At 46.7% G+C, this 17,521-nt stretch overlaps 1 protein-coding gene across 3 annotated transcripts; it reads left to right on the plus strand.

The window, feature by feature from the left end:
- The first annotated feature begins 2,880 nt into the window (after positions 1-2,880).
- On the plus strand, positions 2,881-16,279 carry LOC122386002 (solute carrier family 35 member B1-like). 3 transcript variants are annotated; one of them, XM_043374768.1, is made up of 9 exons: positions 2,881-2,901; positions 5,789-5,896; positions 6,360-6,463; positions 7,588-7,718; positions 13,438-13,623; positions 14,118-14,244; positions 14,635-14,741; positions 15,239-15,392; positions 15,888-16,279. In XM_043374768.1, exons 2-9 carry the CDS (start codon positions 5,814-5,816, stop codon positions 15,965-15,967), a joined length of 972 nt encoding a protein of 323 aa, XP_043230703.1. In that variant the 5' UTR covers positions 2,881-2,901; positions 5,789-5,813; the 3' UTR covers positions 15,968-16,279. The 3 variants fall into 3 exon arrangements, with proteins under 3 accessions (XP_043230703.1, XP_043230702.1, XP_043230701.1); XM_043374767.1 differs by lacking the exon at positions 2,881-2,901 and adding an exon at positions 4,311-4,662; XM_043374766.1 differs by lacking the exon at positions 2,881-2,901 and adding an exon at positions 5,415-5,435.
- Positions 16,280-17,521: the final 1,242 nt, after the last annotated feature.

Consider the following 17,521-nt stretch of genomic DNA (forward strand, 5'->3'; position numbering starts at 1 on the left):
GTTTTGGTGCCTTCGTAACATGCTACGAAGCTGTCAGAGACGGATGACAGGTACCTACTACGAATACCCGTCACGACCCCTACCGGTTGACCTCTGACCTGACCCGACCTGGTCTGAACGCTTAACGACATCATCTGTGATCAAAACTAACACGATATTCGTGATCAGCACCCCGGAAAACCCTTAGCAGCCACACTTCACGACTTTCTAACAGGTCCCGATATTCCCGATTTTTGGGTCATTGACCTGACCTGGAAGGTCAACCGATGACCTAGGACCTTAAACTTAAATATCATTGGCTTCCTCTCGTGACGAGCAACACGCTCGTTTTTTCCGCGAAGCTCTAGCTCCATCAGGGGCCAAATGCGAGGGGGGTCGTACACTCGGGGGCAGATTGATGTTCCACCACTCCCTACCCATCGGGCTCCCATGACTCAGCACTGGCTGCTGCCAGTGGCAGCACTGGCAGCACTGGCACTGGCAGGCAGTAGCAGGCAGTGCTGAGCAGTGCTGACTGCTGAGGGCAGGCAACACTGGCAGCAGCCAGTGCTGAGCCATGGGATCGCCTAGGGAGTGGTGGAACATCAATCTGCCCCCGAGTGTACCACCACCCCCCCCCCCCTTGTGCCGTCGAATGACAAAATGGCCTGTGCCGGCGAGGGTTAAACATAGGTTCCTTAACGATTTCCTAATTGTACACTGTTGCATTGTCTGCATGGTGAGGAGAACGCTAACCGGTCAGAAGGGCGATGTGTTGTGAGGAGGGCGCCGACAGGTCAGGAGGGCGCTGTACGATGAACGACTGGTCAGGAGGGCGATGCATGGTGATGAGGGCGCTATGCGTTGCAAAGGGCGCCGGCTGGTCAGGAGGACGCTGAACGCGAAGATGTCGCCGACAGGCGAGGAGGGCGCTAACAGGTCAGGAGAGCAATGCACGGTGATGAGGGCTGCGACAGATCTGGAGGACGCTGTCCGTGAAGAGGGTGCCGACAAGTCAACAGGGCGCTGTATGGTGGGGAGAGCGCCGACAGGTCAGGAGGGCGCCGTGTGGTGAGGAGGATGCCATACGATGAGAAGGGCATTATACGAGTGAAGAGGGCGCTGACAGGCCAGGAGGATACTGTATAAAGAGGAGGCCGCGGACAGGTGAGGAAGGCGATGCACGGTCATGAGGGCGCCGACAGATCAGGAGGGCCCTCTACGGTGAAAAGGGCACCGACTTGTCAGGAGAGCGCTGAACGTAGAGGACGTCGGTCTGGAGGGCTTTGTAATTTGTATGGTTAGGAGGCCGCTATACAGTGAGGAGGATGGCGACAGGTCAGGAGGACACTGTACGGTGAGGAGGGCGCTATAATACGATAAGGAGGGCGCTGCCAGGTCAGGAGGGCGCTGACATGTGTGGACTTGTGGAGGACGAGACAGATAAGGAGGATGCTGTGTGATAATGCCCATGAGGGCGCCAACTGGTCTGCCCGGAGGGCTCCGAATGTGAAGAGGGCGCCGACGGGCCAGGAGAGCGCTGAAGGCCGAGAAGGGCGCCGACAGAGCAGAAGAGCGCCGAACAGACAGAAGGGCGCTAAAGGTGAGCCGAGGGCGCTAGATGGTCAGGAGATTGGGAGTGGATATCCGGCACTTCAGGATTGTGGGTGCATCTTCACCCACAAAGAGATATAAAATTGCATAGACTACTACATATCTATGTAGTAGTCTATGAAAATTGTAAACCTGGGCGCCAGTGCCGCATGATGTGCCGCAATGGCTTACCGTCGAGGGCGACTAGAGTGCTGGACAGTGGACACTGATAGGCGCCATCGGCGCACAGAATGACCGTGGAAGGCGCCTGCTAGATTTGGGAGGGGCTAAAGCCCAGTGTGCCCCCAGTGGCGGATCCAGGGGGGGGGGGCTGCGGGGGCTGGCAGCCCCCACCCAAGGAAAACTGGCGCCACTGCGCCGAAGGCGCAGTGGCGCCAATTTTCAATTCGCAACTCATCGGAGTGCCGCATACTAGGACTAGGATGCAAAAATCAGTCGAATAACGTCGTTTCAGTACGCTCCGCACCGATATTTCCAATCGTGTGGTGTCACTGTACATACTGATCCTGGGCGCCTCTTGTCAGGGCCACTGGGCGCCAATATTTCAGCGCCAATACGATGCGACTATGGCGCCCATCCGGGGCGTGGCGCCCAATTATGACCTGCAGCCCCTCCCCAGTGAAAATCCTGGATCCGCCACTGTGTGCCCCCCTCCCTGGCTGCGCCCCTGAGTCCTTTGTCTAGCGATTTTCGAAGTACCTACCTACGTATCGCTCCGTAGCGCCTAGCGGCCTTGGGAGCTGCCGGTGACTACACGGCCTACGGGTCCCGATTCATGTGGGAATAACACCACAGGGCACCGCATCTTTTTCGAGATAAATGACCGTTCCGAAGCGTGTCGCATTTTCCTGAGCATAACCTGGCGTTAACATAATATTAAGCGCCTGCAGGCCCGCTCCTGCCTGCGGCTGACAGCTTTCTGACGAGCCACCTGGCGATCGCCAACTCAACCCTAATTACGGCGTTGTCCACTAGGTGGCGGGGTCATACATACGATCCAAGTTAGGACAAGGAATTCTCATAATTATTTTGTTATCATATTTTCCCCTTTTTTAAGTCATTTAAAAGCGCTATTGCAGAAGTAATTTTTCGATTGGCAGCGATTGCAGCCGCCGCATCAGGGTCCGGATCGAGCCGGGGAGCGTATGCTCCGGTGACGTCACCGTAGTGTTGCAGATTTGTAACATTAGCGAGCCCGGACGATCTTACCTAACTTATACGGCCTTGGTCGGGGAGACATCGAACGCCGCCTTATATTCATATGTTTACCTACATTGGTTTACTAGCCGCCTCGACATAGCCTTGCGTGTGTATTTGTGTTGAGCACAGTAACCCGGTTTACATAGCATTTTTGACGAGGCTCTAGCTCGTTAATTTGGCGATAATTTCGATGCAGTGGTCTTCAAATATTTACAGGGGATCATTTTGTAAATTGTTAAGCACCATTGGCATCTTTTGCAACATCACGGACGGAGATATAAGCAGTATAAGCTTGCAACAAATCCTATGTATAAGCGTCTAGCATTTTGAACAATGAACAGCCCTCTTCTATTTTCAGCCTCAGAATTGGGACGCCGGTGAAAACAGGGCGCTGGAGGGCATATTAGTTATGTGACATTTGGAGCTTCTCCCCCTCCGTGGGCATTCTACATGCTAAATGTCACATGTGAATTTCTCGAACCTTGATCAAATTGCCCCATACGCCCTGTTTTCACTGTCGTCCCGGAATCGGCCGCATTGGAAGTACACGTCACAACGGAATTGGAGAGGGGGAGGGACAGGCTTTGGGCGGTTGTTCACGTGTGGCTCTGAAGTCTGAGTTGCCGTCACTCTGCAGTTTGCTGCAATTCTGCTCCTAACCGTTGCTCATGAGTCAGGACTTATCGCAGTGCAGGATTTATGGCATTTATGCATTACTTCTTTAACTAACCATTTCAATTTCCTCATAGTTATATTTACCACGCCTTGACCTTGCACCAAAAATTCATCTAATTTGATGGCCTTGCTCGGTCAAGAGACATACCAATAATAGGATCTGATGCCTTTTGCACCAAAATCCTCATTCCCTGCAGGAGCGAGTATAATGAGTTGCAGGGCTGCCGACTGTCTCAGCTGTATCTCTGTAACATGCTCATGTTATGTACATATTAGCTAAGTAATCGGTGCTCTATTAGCAGATGTTGCCCGTGCTGCCATCTCTATGTCCCACGCGCGCCGCAATTGTCTTTTTACAGTTAAATACACAACAAAACTACCTAACCCAACCTACACCCTACGACCTATATCCTACCAACCTACAACCTACCCTACTAGATATGGCAGTAGGGGTGACATCTGCTAAGAGAATCCCAAGTAATCTTGGTGTACATCCCTGTCGTTCAGTGACATCAACTGCAAGGGCAGAAAAAGTTTGCTTGTGCCTTGCACAGTGCTCTAGTTATCCTTGAATGCTGTCAAATCTATTATGATTATTTAAAAAAAAACATCAATCAGTTCTTGTTTTTCTTGTGAGCTTTCAGGTGATATAATTTTAGCCCATCGTTGGATGTGGGCCCTGTTTCACCGGTGATAGCAGCACGCTGCTTTTACACATGTCAAATTGGGTTTCCATGGAAACATCAACAGGCCCATTGCTCCAACACTACCACAAGTGTGACGTCAGCTCGCGCAATTTGATAGCAGCGTGGTAGCAGCGTCCTGTGAAACACCGCCGTGGTGGCTCTCTGGGAGAGCCCTGAAGTTGGGCCATCTTCCTTAGGATTGCATTACACTAGCCATCCGATCCTTGATACCACTGTGAGTGATGTCACAATAATCCTCGCGTGGACCTTATGAGCATACCTCCTGTGACCTGTCTATGTCCTTGAATGAGTTTACTCGCCTTGTTTACTCACTGTGGGGTTCCTCCACTTCCCAGCCTTACATGACTGATGAAGGGAGGGGGAGAGGAGCCTGGAAGCACAAGACACACCAGTTATTCAATGCTAGAACTAACCTTGGCAGTAACTACATAACAAGATAACAAACTGGAAAAGTGTATCTGCATTGTGTTGATCATCAGTTCATGCTGTATATCCCAACATAATGTCAATTTAAATGTGTTGTTTTACACAAAATCATACAGCTCATCAGGAATGGCTTCAACCAAGAGTCACTTGAAAGTGGGCCGTGGGGAGATTTGGGGCCATCACCACTCTCTCAGGGAGGCTGTTCCATAAGTTGTTGCTGTATTGTTTTTTGTTGTTGCATTTTTTTTTTCAGATAGTTGACATGTGAAACATTATTCTCCAAGTTGTAAAAATGATCATTGACATGCCAAAAAAGTCTTGTTTCTTCTGATACCAAAGTGCAAGTATTGTATGCTTAGTAGTGTATAGAAAATAGAAGAAAATTGCAAATCTGATGAGTCCAATGGTGAATGGTTTGCTAACTGTTTCAAACTGAGCTGTGGCCTGCTATATAGGGTCATGATTGTGGGGGATTAAGGAGGAAGAGGTATATTTGAATAGTAATTTCAGACACCAGCTATACATTGGTTCTCAAATCAATATTGGTGAGCCATAAATTTTCTACTGTTACAGCCTGCAAACAGCTTTTCCCCCTGAGAACTTTTCCTCTGACTGCTGTAAAATGGCTCTCCTCTAAGCTCATCCAACTTCCTCAGAGTATACATATTAGATTAACCATGGTAACAAACCCATAGGTGTACTTGTATGTTACTTGAGTTTACGTTTAGCTGGTAGCTTGCTGACTGGCTTCAGATAGGCGTTTTTAGTAAGCTTTTGTTATTTCAATTTTGAGAAGTATGTAAAATACATCCAATTCTACCCTGTTGCTTTTCTGTTGTTTGGACAAAACAGCAGATTTATGTGATGTCTGCTACCTTTAAAAGAGAGAAGCAAGAGTGACCTGTAACAGGTCATGTTTTCAAGATCAGGATATGGATAATGGATATCAAAGTTACAATTTGATGGAAGATGTCCATATGAATGGCCATCTGTGTTTATTCATTGTTCTGGTCCATTCATGTATGATACAATGCCACTGATTTTCAGTGTTTTAATGACATTTCCGGTTGCCTCAATCTCAATTCTAACTATCTAATGCCCCAATTGCCTCAATTGAAATTATAACTACATATTGTCTCAATCTCACTTCACTGAATAACAAAATACCTACAACTCTCATTTTTCAGACCACCTGAACAACTGTACAGGAAAATGAACAGAAACTTTAAACTTTGTACCTGTGCAGGAGGAATATTTGTTTGCTATTTCTACTATGGTGTGCTACAAGAGAGGATGTAAGTGCAATGATGCTGTGATTGTATCACCTACCTGTGTTTGTAAATTAGTTAAACGTTATGTAAAGCTAGCAAACCTGCTATTTTTCGCTTTTGAGACCGTTGCTCCACAGTGCAGTAACAAATTGTGCAATGGTGTTATGGCTGCCTTTTAATTACCTTTATCAAAAACAATAACCCACTAATAATTTGCAGAGTTAGTACCTTCCTTTAATTGCAATTTTGTAATGCATTGCTTCTGATACCAGAAATTTTTTCATTTAATCATATTTGCTATAGGATGAGGTGCCTATTATACCTACCCAGTATAAGTTACTTTTACAATAAGTTACTTGTTTTTGGTTCTTTTGTTACTGATATTCCTATTAAATGCCCAATGATAAATATTATATGAATTGTTACCTACTTAACTGGTTTCCATGCATGTATGTTTCTGATGTCAAATTACATCGCTCTTTTTCAGTACTCGCGGGATATACAAGATTGGAGATGTGGAAGAGAAGTTTGTTTATATACTTCCTATGGTTGGGTTGCAGTGTTTGGTCAACACTATTTATGCAATGATATGTGAGTCACTAAATGATCTCTCTCTCTCTCTCTCTCTCTCTCTCTCTCTCTCTCTCTCTCTCTCTCTCTCTCTCTCTCTCTCTCTCTCTCTCTCTCTCTCTCTCTCTCTCTCTCTCTCTCTCTCTCGCTCTCGCTCTCGCTCTCGCTCTCGCTCTCGCTCTCGCTCTCTCGCTATCGTTCTCGTTCTGTGGTTGTCACTGCTAATCGGACTCGGGACTCGGACTCTGCAGAGCTGTTGCTGTTGCTGCCTTTTTGGCCTCATTTATCAGTTTTTAACTTTTTTAAAGCGGAAGTGTTAAGCCACGAGCCGCTGGAGGGGGGGGGGGGCATAAAGTTTTCCCACTTTACGTTTTGTGGAATATCTCCGAAACCTGATGAGCTACGAACGTGAAAATTGGCATAGCTTCAAATGAATACCTAGGCAATGTTTGAGGAAAGTTTGGTGGCTTTAGCTCTTAAGATGACGTCACAGTGACGTCATAAAGTTTTGTCGTTTTCCGATATGGACCGTTCCTGACGTCGCTGAGCATGAAACCCAACTGTAAATGAACTAGACAGCGCCTGCTGTCATCCTAAAACATCTAAATACACTTCCAACTAGTTCCTGGCCAAAAATCGGTCCTTTATATTCGGTCTCATATATCGGATATATCGTGAGGAAACTGGGAGTCGCAAATCTATAATTTGACTTCTGACGTCACTGCGACGTCATATCAAATGGGATCGACACCAAATTTGGACACAACCTTGGCTGGGTATTCAGGAAGATGTGTTCAAAGTTTCGCTTCTCTATCATTTCGCGTTACGACGATATCGTCGCAGAAGTAAACGGGGGCGGGCAACTATAAGCCCCCCCCCCCGTCCCAGCGGCCGGCGGGTGGCGCGGAGGCCCAGCGACCGCCGGGTTAAAGTTTCAAAACCAATAGCGTTCTTCAAAGTCATAAAAGGCAGTCTTACATGCTTATTTTAAAAGTAATGGTGGTTCTGTGTACAAATGACCTTAGCTATGTAGTGGCTTTTTCATCGATTATGGTGCCTTTTGCTATTCGTTATCAAATTCGGAAACTGATGTTGCTTTGTGAATGTACCTAGTTTTGTCATAATTAAATCCGTTTGATTTACAGTGAATCGGTTCGTGAACCCACCGGCCAAAGATACGACGACACCAGGATACCATGCAGCAGTGTCTCTCACATACCTGCTAGCTATGGTTTTTAGCAACAAAGCCCTGCAATGGGTCAACTACCCAACTCAGGTGAGCTGACTGCCGTGTGGCATTGATGACTTATCCCGCGTCCCGTAGGGGGGAGGGGGCCGAACCTGCCCCGCTCTGTCCTTTTCCGCCGATATCTCCTAAACGACTGCAGATATCGTCACCAAACTTTTAGAACCCCTCCGGGCTTCGGGCATCAATGTTACACATTTTGACAAAAAAAAAAAAATCCAGAGGCTATGATAAGTTGGCCGCAAATGACGTCAGAATGACGTCATGTTCTGCCATTTTCGACCCAGGAAAGGTTTCATGGGAAGAGCTGTCAGGCAGTTAGGCCTAGAGCTTTGAAGATACAGAAAAATGTTAAAGACATAAAGGGTGTAGAATTAACAGGGCTACAAAACTGCTATCTTTGATTTTTTTGGATTTTGACCTCCACCCCCGTAAATAAAAAAGGGAATTTTTGGATATCCAAAAAGGATATTTGGATAGCCAAAAAATCCAAAAAGTTTTTTTTTCGAATTTCGAAAAAACGGAATATGAATGATACTCCCTCCCACTTTCTATCCACATACCAAATTTGAGATTGAAACCTCTTTTTTGGCCAAGTTATAGCGAAAACACTTCAAAATTGATGACATCAAATTTTCAAACTAATTTTTCAAAGCAATTCTAGACCACGTAGCGCAAAATAAAGACCACCATTAGACTCCCCGTGACGAACTGCATCGAATTGATACCCATTTTATGCAAAAATATCAACTTTGAAATTTGACCTAATTTGACCTGACCTTTTTTTTCTAAGCCGCCGCCCATGATCAGACGACCAGGAGTGTCCACCCACTGACCCACGCGACAACAGCACCTTACGTTAACACCTCCCAAGACAAAAATATGAAGAAAGTCGCGACACTCCCTGCTAAGAAAAGGAAAGCAAACAAAAACAAAGCTAAATACAATACTTAGTAAGTTAGTAAAATGTCATAAGAAGAGGCAAAGAAGTCAAGACTAAATATAGCTTGACTGGCCGCTACACCATTCCCAAAGAAGATAGTAAGAAGCAGACTTGTGATCAGCTCAGTTGAGCCGGCTCAAAGATCAGCTCAGCTCATGAGCCGGCTCAACATTTTGCCAAATTGTTGAGCTGTGAGCTGAGCCGGCTCAGTAATGCATTGAGCTGAGCTGCTGTCTGAGCTGAGCTGAATGAGCTTGAGCTGAGCTGAACTGAATGAGCTTGAGCTGAGCTTAGCTGAGCTGAGCTGAGCTGATTGAGCTGAGCTGAGCTGAGCGAGCTGAGCTGAGCTGATTGAGCTGAGCTGAGCTGAGCTGATTGAGCTGAGCTGAGCTGATTGAGCTGAGCTGAGCTGAGCTGAGCTGAGCGAGCTCAGCTCAGCTCAGCTAAGCTATGCTCAGCTGTGCTCACTGGAGCCAGCTGATAAGACGGGCTCCTCTGCGGGTGAATTTTATGTGATATTTTGCCAAGAACAGCACATGTTTCCATTGATGTTCGTCAAGTGCCATGCCAGTCGTGAGTCCACTGTGATGATTTTCGCGAGTGCGCCCTGGAGCCACCTGAGAAGACGGGCTCCTCTGCGCGTGAATTAAATGTGATAGTTACCCATAAACAGAACGTGTTTCCATTGATGTTCGTCAAGACTCAAGTGCCAGTCGTGAGTCCACTGTGATGATTTTCATGCGCACTGGAGCCAACGGACAAGACGGGCTCCTCTGCGGGTGAATTTTCTGTGATATTAAGCCATGAACTTATTGAACAGAACATGTTTCTATTGATGCTCGTCATGTGCCAGTCGTGAGTGCACTGTGGTGATTGTCGCGGGTGCACACTGTGATAACATGTAATAACACTGCCAAGAACAGTCCATTTCATGTAAGTCTGAGTCCAAGTAGACGCACGACTCGCAAAGTCTCAAGGTCTTAATGAGCTTATCTCTTTTGCCCATTGTGTAAGTTGCCTCGCTCCTTGTTAGAGGAGACTTACTTATGTGCCAAGAGTTGGTCTGTTTTTTAACCTTCCAGGCGGTGGGGGGGGGGCATTTTTTGACCCCCCCCCCCTTAGTTTTTTCGATATCTCGAGAACCGCTGCACCGATCGTCACTAAACTTTCGGTACCCTGCCGTGTACAGCTACTGCACATCGTGACTAAAGAATTTTCCAAAGGCTATGATAGGTTGGACGCTAATGACGTCAGAGTGACGTCATTTCTGCCATTTTCGACCTCAAAAAAGGTTTCGCGAGAAGAGCTGTCAGGCCTACAGCTTTAGAGATACAGAAAAATATTCAGACATGAAAGGTGTAGAATTTAAAGGGCTACAAAACTGCAATCTCGGATTTTTGAAATTTTTGGATTTTGACCCCCAAAAATCAAAAATTAGATTTTTTGAATGTAACAGCTGAAAAATCCAAAAAGTTTTTTGAAAAAAACCGGAAGATATGTGATAGTCCCTACGGCCTTCTATCTACATACCAAATTTGAGATCGATTCGATACCTCTTTTTTTTGGGCAAGTCATAGCGAAAAAACTTCAAAATTGATGACGTCAAATTTTCAAACTAAATTTTTAGCAATTCTAGACCTCGTAGCGCAAAACAAAGACCACCATTAGACTCCCCGTGACAAGCTGCATCGAATCAATACCCATTTTATGCAGAAATATCAACTTTGAAATTTGACCTTTTTTACCTGACCTTGACCTGACCTCCACCAGAAAGTGACCTAAACCGTACCTGATGGTCTTATAATCAACACCATTGAGTTGGAAATGAAAAACTGGCCATAAAACATGCAAAAACTGGCTCAACTCCGTCTTATCCGCTCCCGCTCAGCTCCCGCTCAGGAGCCTTAGTAAAGTTGGGTTCATGTGGTCAGGTGACCCTTGGTGACCTCTGGTGACCTGACCTGTGACCTGACCTGGTATGACCAGTGACCTCTTATAGCAACATATGTACTAGACAACTGACACCCTATCGCTGATTTTCGACAAAATGCGTTTTACTCGGTGTTATAGCGCGAAGCCCCGTGAACGGTGAAACATTTTATCTTTGACCTGACCTGTGACGTCATCGGTGACCCTGAGGTCAATGAAATTTGGTTTCCTTCAACAAATTTGACAGGGCTATCGAACGCCGTTTGAATTTTCCGGATCTGTCCAGTAGTTTCGGAGATACAGGGGGGGGGCAAAAATGACCCCCCCTCCCCACCGCGCGGAAGGTGGCCGGGAGGCCCACCGCCTGCCGGGTTAAGCAGGTCCGATTTAAAAAGAACGACTGAACGATCTGAGCGTGAATTGAACTGAGCGGAAACTGAGCTGAGCTGAATTGAGCGGAAACTGAGCTGAGCTGAATGGGAACTGAGTTGAGCTGAGCTGAGCTGAGCTGAGCGGAAACTGAGCTGAGCTGAGCGGAAACTGAGCTGAGCTGAGCGGAAACTGAGCTGAGCTGAGCGGAAACTGAGCTGAGCGGAAACTGAGCTGAGCTGAGCTGAGCGGAAACTGAGCTGAGCTGAGCTGAGCGTGAGCGGAGCGCAGCCGGTTTGAGCGGAACGTGAGCTGAGCTGAGCCGCGTTAAACTGAGCGGGAGCTGAGCGGGAGCGGATAAGACGGAGTTGAGCTGAGCGAGCTCACTTTTTTCTTGAGCTGTCACAAGTCTGGTAAGAAGGAGAGAGTGATCCAGGGGTTAGTGGTAATAAGCGCATGCAAAGCTTGCATTATACAAGAGGGACAGAGCCTAGTCACACCCGGAGGAGTCAGATCCTCACCGAAAAGGGATACCGAGCTAAGCAAGCTTGTTGCTCGGTAAACCCAGGTCGGTGGGAAGTATCGTAGGGCTGATTTACGTATTGTTACGTATCCAGGAGAACTTAAGTGTGACTTGTAAGTACACAAAACAAGACGAGACGACCGGTATACAAATAGCAAGTAATGTAAATAGCAAGAAAGCTAGGTCATTGAGCGATGGCGTCTGGCGATGATTCAAAGACATACAGTTAGTACTGTACGTACTGTATGATGTTTATAGGGAGAAAAAGCAAAGCTTAACAAAAAAAGGGCAAAACAAAAATGTGGGATAAAAGTTCGAGAAGAAGTAAAAGACAAACAGGGAAAAGACATAAGGACCACTAAATACCACCACCTCTTGTGGCGATCTAGGTACCCAGTTAGAACATACCTACCCAGTTACAGAGATGTACAATGTTCCAAAATTAGGTATGCATAAGTGATATGCATTAAAGACAAATTCTGTAATTGTGTACATATAACTATGTACTGTGCAAGTATGTACCTGTGAGAGAGCGGGTAAAAAATACATTTTTAGGTAAATGTACGTACATACCCACAATAAATAAAATGGGGGATCATTTCATTGGCAGGTATTCGTATGTTTACGAACGCAGGTGGAACACAAGAACAATAATGTCAGTGTTGGCAATGGTATACCTTGACCTTGATCTGACCTTCACCAGAACATAACCTAGACTGGCCTCATAGGCTGCCTGACCGACATAATCTCATTTGTCATGTAAAATGGACCATAAAACATGTTCACACGACACTTTCGTATTGTGACCCTCAGTGACCTGACCTCTGTGACCTGACCTGGTATTTATGACCTCAGTTAGCAAAATATGTGTTTTACGGGCAATGTCCCATCGATGATTTGCAATACCATGCCTTTTATTCGATTTTACAACACATTTCCTGAAATGTCTGTACACGGTGAAAATTTGCCCTTTGACCTGAACTGTGACGTCATCGGTTGGACAGAGGTGAATGAAATTTGGTCACAAGGTAGTTCCGTGGCAGGACTATCCAGCGCCGTTTGAATTTTGAATATCGGCCGGAAACTTTCCGAGATCTTAGGGAGCCGGGGGGGGGGGGGGCGAAACGGCTTGCAAACTTATTTGAACTCACAAAAATGCACTGCGGGAATTTTGCGTAAGCGGACATCCAGCATCCCCCCTTTTGTTTTGGTCTTGATTTCTGTGGTCTATCCGGAAGTCAAATGGTAGTTACACGTTGGGGCGTCAGAACGTATCCACTAGTGGTGTCAATCGGAACTTGAATCTTCGGAATTCCGATTTTGTCCAATGTCCAATTCGGAATTCGGTTGGACAATGACAGTAGGCTTTGGACAACTTTGGACAATCGCTTGTTACACCTCAACATTTTTGTAAAGTAATCGTGTTTAACATTGATTGGCTATTAAAAAGCTCAGCTTTCGATATGATTACCACCTTTGAGCTGGTAACGATACATTAAAAGCAAATTAAATAAAGGTGTTGAGTGTAAACTACTGCGTAGATGTCGGACATCTTTGGACAAATGGCTGGCTTGGACATTTTTGGACGGACGGTCGACGTAAGTATTGGACATTGGACAGACATTGGACATATGTTTTCTGAAATTGACATCACTAGTATCCACATAGCGAGACCGACCCAACCCGCTCATCATCTTCATTGAATGGCCACTAATGCTAACCGGCTGGTTATATTCATTTTGTGAAATTAGCTTAGACTGGGCTGGGGGAGCACCAAATTGTTCTCTCATGAAGTTCAGTGGGAATCAGATACCCTCAATTCGATGTTGCTTACGCTTCACCGTATTATGAATTCTTAGTATATTATGTTTACTTCTTCTGTAATATATTTACGTTCTAGCGGCTACAATGATGTAGCAGTGTGATGCGCCGGTTTTCGCTGAGCAGTGTGACACGGCGGCGCGGCCGACCGCTCTGTGCTGCAGGTGGTGGGCAAGTCGTGTAAGCCGATCCCGGTGATGCTGATGGGCGTGCTGCTGAGCCGGCGCCGCTACCCGCTCCGAAAGTACCTGTTCGTGCTGCTCATTGTCGTCGGCGTGGCCGTGTTCATGTACAAGGACGACGTCAAGAAGGAGCCGGCCGGCACCGAGGGGCTCGGAGAGGTCCTCCTGGTAAGCCAGGGGCTCGGAAACTTCCATAGTAATATCGTAAAATGGGGTCCTAATTGTTTTAAAGTGTGTATTGGTAATGTCATCAGGCACACCGTGAACAGTGTGAGTACATGAGTACACGGCTGAACGTCAGACTCAGTTGTATAGCGCAGTTCACCGAAATCTTGCTGCCTCAGAAACGGTATGAGTAGTAACTATTGCGTCATTTTCTACGCTCAGATGTATGGAGTCGGGAATGTATGGAAAAGCCGTGAAAGTTCCAATTATTATTGCAGATTATCACATTTTTAAATTTAATGTTTCCTCTAATAGTGCTTTCGGTCTCCATAATGCTCTGTAATTGGTTTTAGTATTATCGTGTCTCTAATCCGGCGATACGGAATAAAATGCTGGTTGCAGTTTTCAATGTCCTTGTAAATATGATTTAGCTGTATGAGCTCCGGCACGCAGTGTTACTGGGCAGAGGCCGTCACTGACGCCCTGTTCTCCGACAGCTGCTCTCACTGCTGATGGACGGACTTACGGGCGCCATCCAGGACATGATGAAGAACGACTTCAAGTGCAGCTCGGGCAGCATGATGTACAGCATGAACCTGTGGGGAACCATGTGCACCGGCCTAGGTCAGCATCATCCGTTACCCACTCGTCATTGCCACTTTGTCATGTCATATAAGGAATAACTTGAGTTGTTGCTGAGTATCAACAACTGCCTCTTGAATTTGATCCAGAATTTACTTCCACCACCGCATTTTTGCGATACTATGGTCTCACGACCTCCACTATGAAGCTAAGGCATTTAGCATGGAGTTACAGTGCCTTTAGGTGTGAGCCTCTGGAAGCCCAAGATACGGTTTTGGAGGCGGCGGTGCCTCCTGAATTATCCAGTGCTCTCCAAATTTACTTGTGTCCGTTCCCGCAGTGTCCAGGTCCTCTGCGTTCACCCGTGTCCGTGTCCTACGCTTTCACCGGTGTCCGTGTCCCCTGAACTCACCTCTGTGTTCTCTGCCGCAGCTGTGGTGATGACCGGCGAGCTGCTAGGTTTCCTCAGCTTTGTGCAGCGCCACCCGTCAGTGCTGGGACAGCTGGCCAGCCTCTCGGTAGCCTCCGCTCTAGGACAGGTGAGTGCGGCGGAAGGCGCGGGCTGTGGTCGAGATTTTAGAGATTGTGTGTACTTGTAGCGTAATTGTAGGTTATCAACGTCCTAGCGTCTGGTTGCGCTATACGAAGGGAAGTGATGTCAATGTGGTCTCCTCAAAATAACTGTACAGAATGTGATTTGCCACAAATGCTAGGATTTCTAGGAATCGAATTGGAAGTTTGATATGTTTTCGGAAGATCCGATACTTGTTTGGTAACCTTCGCATTCTGGACGGTCGACAACTATTGGGTGTCCGTGCTCTTTCAGTGCGCACCCCACATTTTCTACGTCTTATGAATGGGTGTCACTGATCGTGCCGACTGTGTGTGATCTGATTCGATATCACCGACTGTGTGTGCTGCGTGTGCTCTTTTGCCGGCTATGTGTGCTCTGTCGCGGACTGTGTGTTCTGTATGCTGTTTGTGCTCTGCCGCCGGTTATATGTGTTTCTACTTCCCATCCGTTTTCCCTCGGCAGTACTTTATCTTTATGACGATCAGCGAGTTCGGCCCGCTGCCGTGCTCCATCATCACCACGACGCGGAAGTTTTTCACCGTGCTCGGCTCGGTGTTCCTGCTGGGGAACACGCTCACCAGCCGACAGTGGCTCGGGGCCGTGGCCGTCTTCACAGGTGGGTGCCGCTGGCTGCGCGGGGGGCGTGTCGTCGACCCATGACCCAGGAGGGTTTATAAAGGATCACACAGTCTACACGTCCCCCATGTCCCTGCTCAGATTGGAACGTGCACCGGCCTGATATTATATCTCGTTGATGAGTGATTCATGTTAGGAATTTCTTATTTTCTTGCATTCGATTTTGATCTATACAATCTTGACTGGTTTGAAGCCGAAAATACTCTGGCATCATATAATCCTTAAGTTTTTCAAAGCTATTCCATAGCATTGCTTCAGGTATTGACACTTTTCTAGTTAAAATGTTTCGTGTTTCATACCATGCTACTTCATCGCTTTTTTAATTTGCTAATTGCGTCGTCATGATATTTTATCTTCTCAGTACCAGCCTACACTCATCTGATGATTGCAATTATAAACGAATAAATTTATTGAATTGGGTAGCGTTATTGGTGCTCTTTTTTGTGACTTTTGGTGACCCGCTTTTCACTGGCAGGTCTCATCTTGGACAGCGTTTACGGCAAAACGCCGGCACCGAAACCGGTCACAAACGGCAAGGCCAAGACTGATCTCTAGTGAGGCGCGGGCGCGGTTCAGCGAGCTCGCGCGCTGCTGAATAGATATACCCACAGTCCTATTTATTGTTGTCCGTGTTGTCGCGCAATTTGTGGTCATTGTAACCTCTGATGAGGCGGCTGATACATCTAAACTTCTGACACGTTGAAGTATGCTGGGTTTTGATGCTTTAGTTTTATTCATTTAAATGAAATTCAATGTTATTTGATCTGACACGAGTTACATGACATGCTGCTCTAAAAATTCACAGCAGAACAAACGTTAGTAAAAGCATGTCTTCAGAACACTTATAAATTATAACGCACAGTGTGGTGGCATGTTGTTTCTTAGGAAAGATGCGGCTGGGTTTTCGGGTGTGGATGGGGTAGTTGTTGTAGTTTTTTAGTAGCTTTGGTATCACCTGTGGTATTTATCGATCGTTGAACAGTGAACACGTGTTATGGTTGCGCCGTGGTTCAGGACGCACTTGCCACATGCCGTAGGTGAACAGTGTGAGACAAATAGCACCCTGCCTGCCCCCCCCCCCCCCACCCCATCGCAGGGTTTCTGCTCCTTACGACCAAGTGACTTCGCACAAAGTGCATGTGATCGTCACGCTCGGGACTGATATTCGCTCATCTCTGCTGAAATGTGAAAGGCCCAGCATCTCTCAACTTGCCTTTCTCTGCGCTTATTGTTTTCCTTTGAGGTCATAAAATTGAGCCCAATGAGTTCCAAACATTTTCCACATAAGTAACATCTGCCGTCGGGGGAAAAACCTTGTACCTGGATAAGTTTTTTTTTTTTACTGAACTTGCCATGAAGGCAAAAAAAAACTTATTATTCACACTGGCCACTATGCGTGTCCTCCAACAATTAAAGTTGCTTCACACCCTGGAGGGTGGAAAAACAATGAAATTAATGAGTCTGGTTACATGGTACTGTAATTACTATTCGGTGACATCTGTCGTTCAAATGCATTAAGTGAAACATTGGTGTATTTTCACGGCAATCGAAGCAATGGCGAAATGCTCTCCATGCCCAGCTCGATAGAAGAGAAGGAAAATATAATGTGCCACTTCACAGAGTAGAAATAAAGTATATTTTGTACTTTCCGATAAGCAATGTGAATTGCGGAAATAATTTAATCACTACTGTGCCCATAAGAAACAACTGATGGTTCCCCTGCGCCTTGGGTCCACTCATCCTTTTTCTCCTAACTTTTCTTTCAGCTGACGGGCTTCAGACCCCCGGAGACTCTCCTGGAAGTGGCACCTATGGGGTGGCGGCAGCGAGAGGAGATGCCGCTTTAGCTGGAGAAGTTTCGCTTTGTTCACTACTCTGATTGAGACGTCGGCTTTGGCTACCCATCTGGCGCGTCCATTCCCGCTAGACCCTCATGCCAGAGAATGGAGACTGGCCTCGGCGCTTCTCCCGCCCTCCACAACGTATGCTCACTGTAGACAGTATCTTGTTATAGACAACGAGACGTGAGGTGAAGATGCACTATTTGTGTGGTAGTTGAGGAAGGAGGAATATTTCCATCATGTCCTCGGACACAACATGTTCGCCCTC

This window comes from Amphibalanus amphitrite, unplaced genomic scaffold (assembly GCF_019059575.1).
Source record: "Amphibalanus amphitrite isolate SeventyFive unplaced genomic scaffold, NRLGWU_Aamphi_draft 000237F_arrow, whole genome shotgun sequence".
In the NCBI taxonomy this organism is placed as follows: domain Eukaryota; kingdom Metazoa; phylum Arthropoda; class Thecostraca; order Balanomorpha; family Balanidae; genus Amphibalanus; species Amphibalanus amphitrite.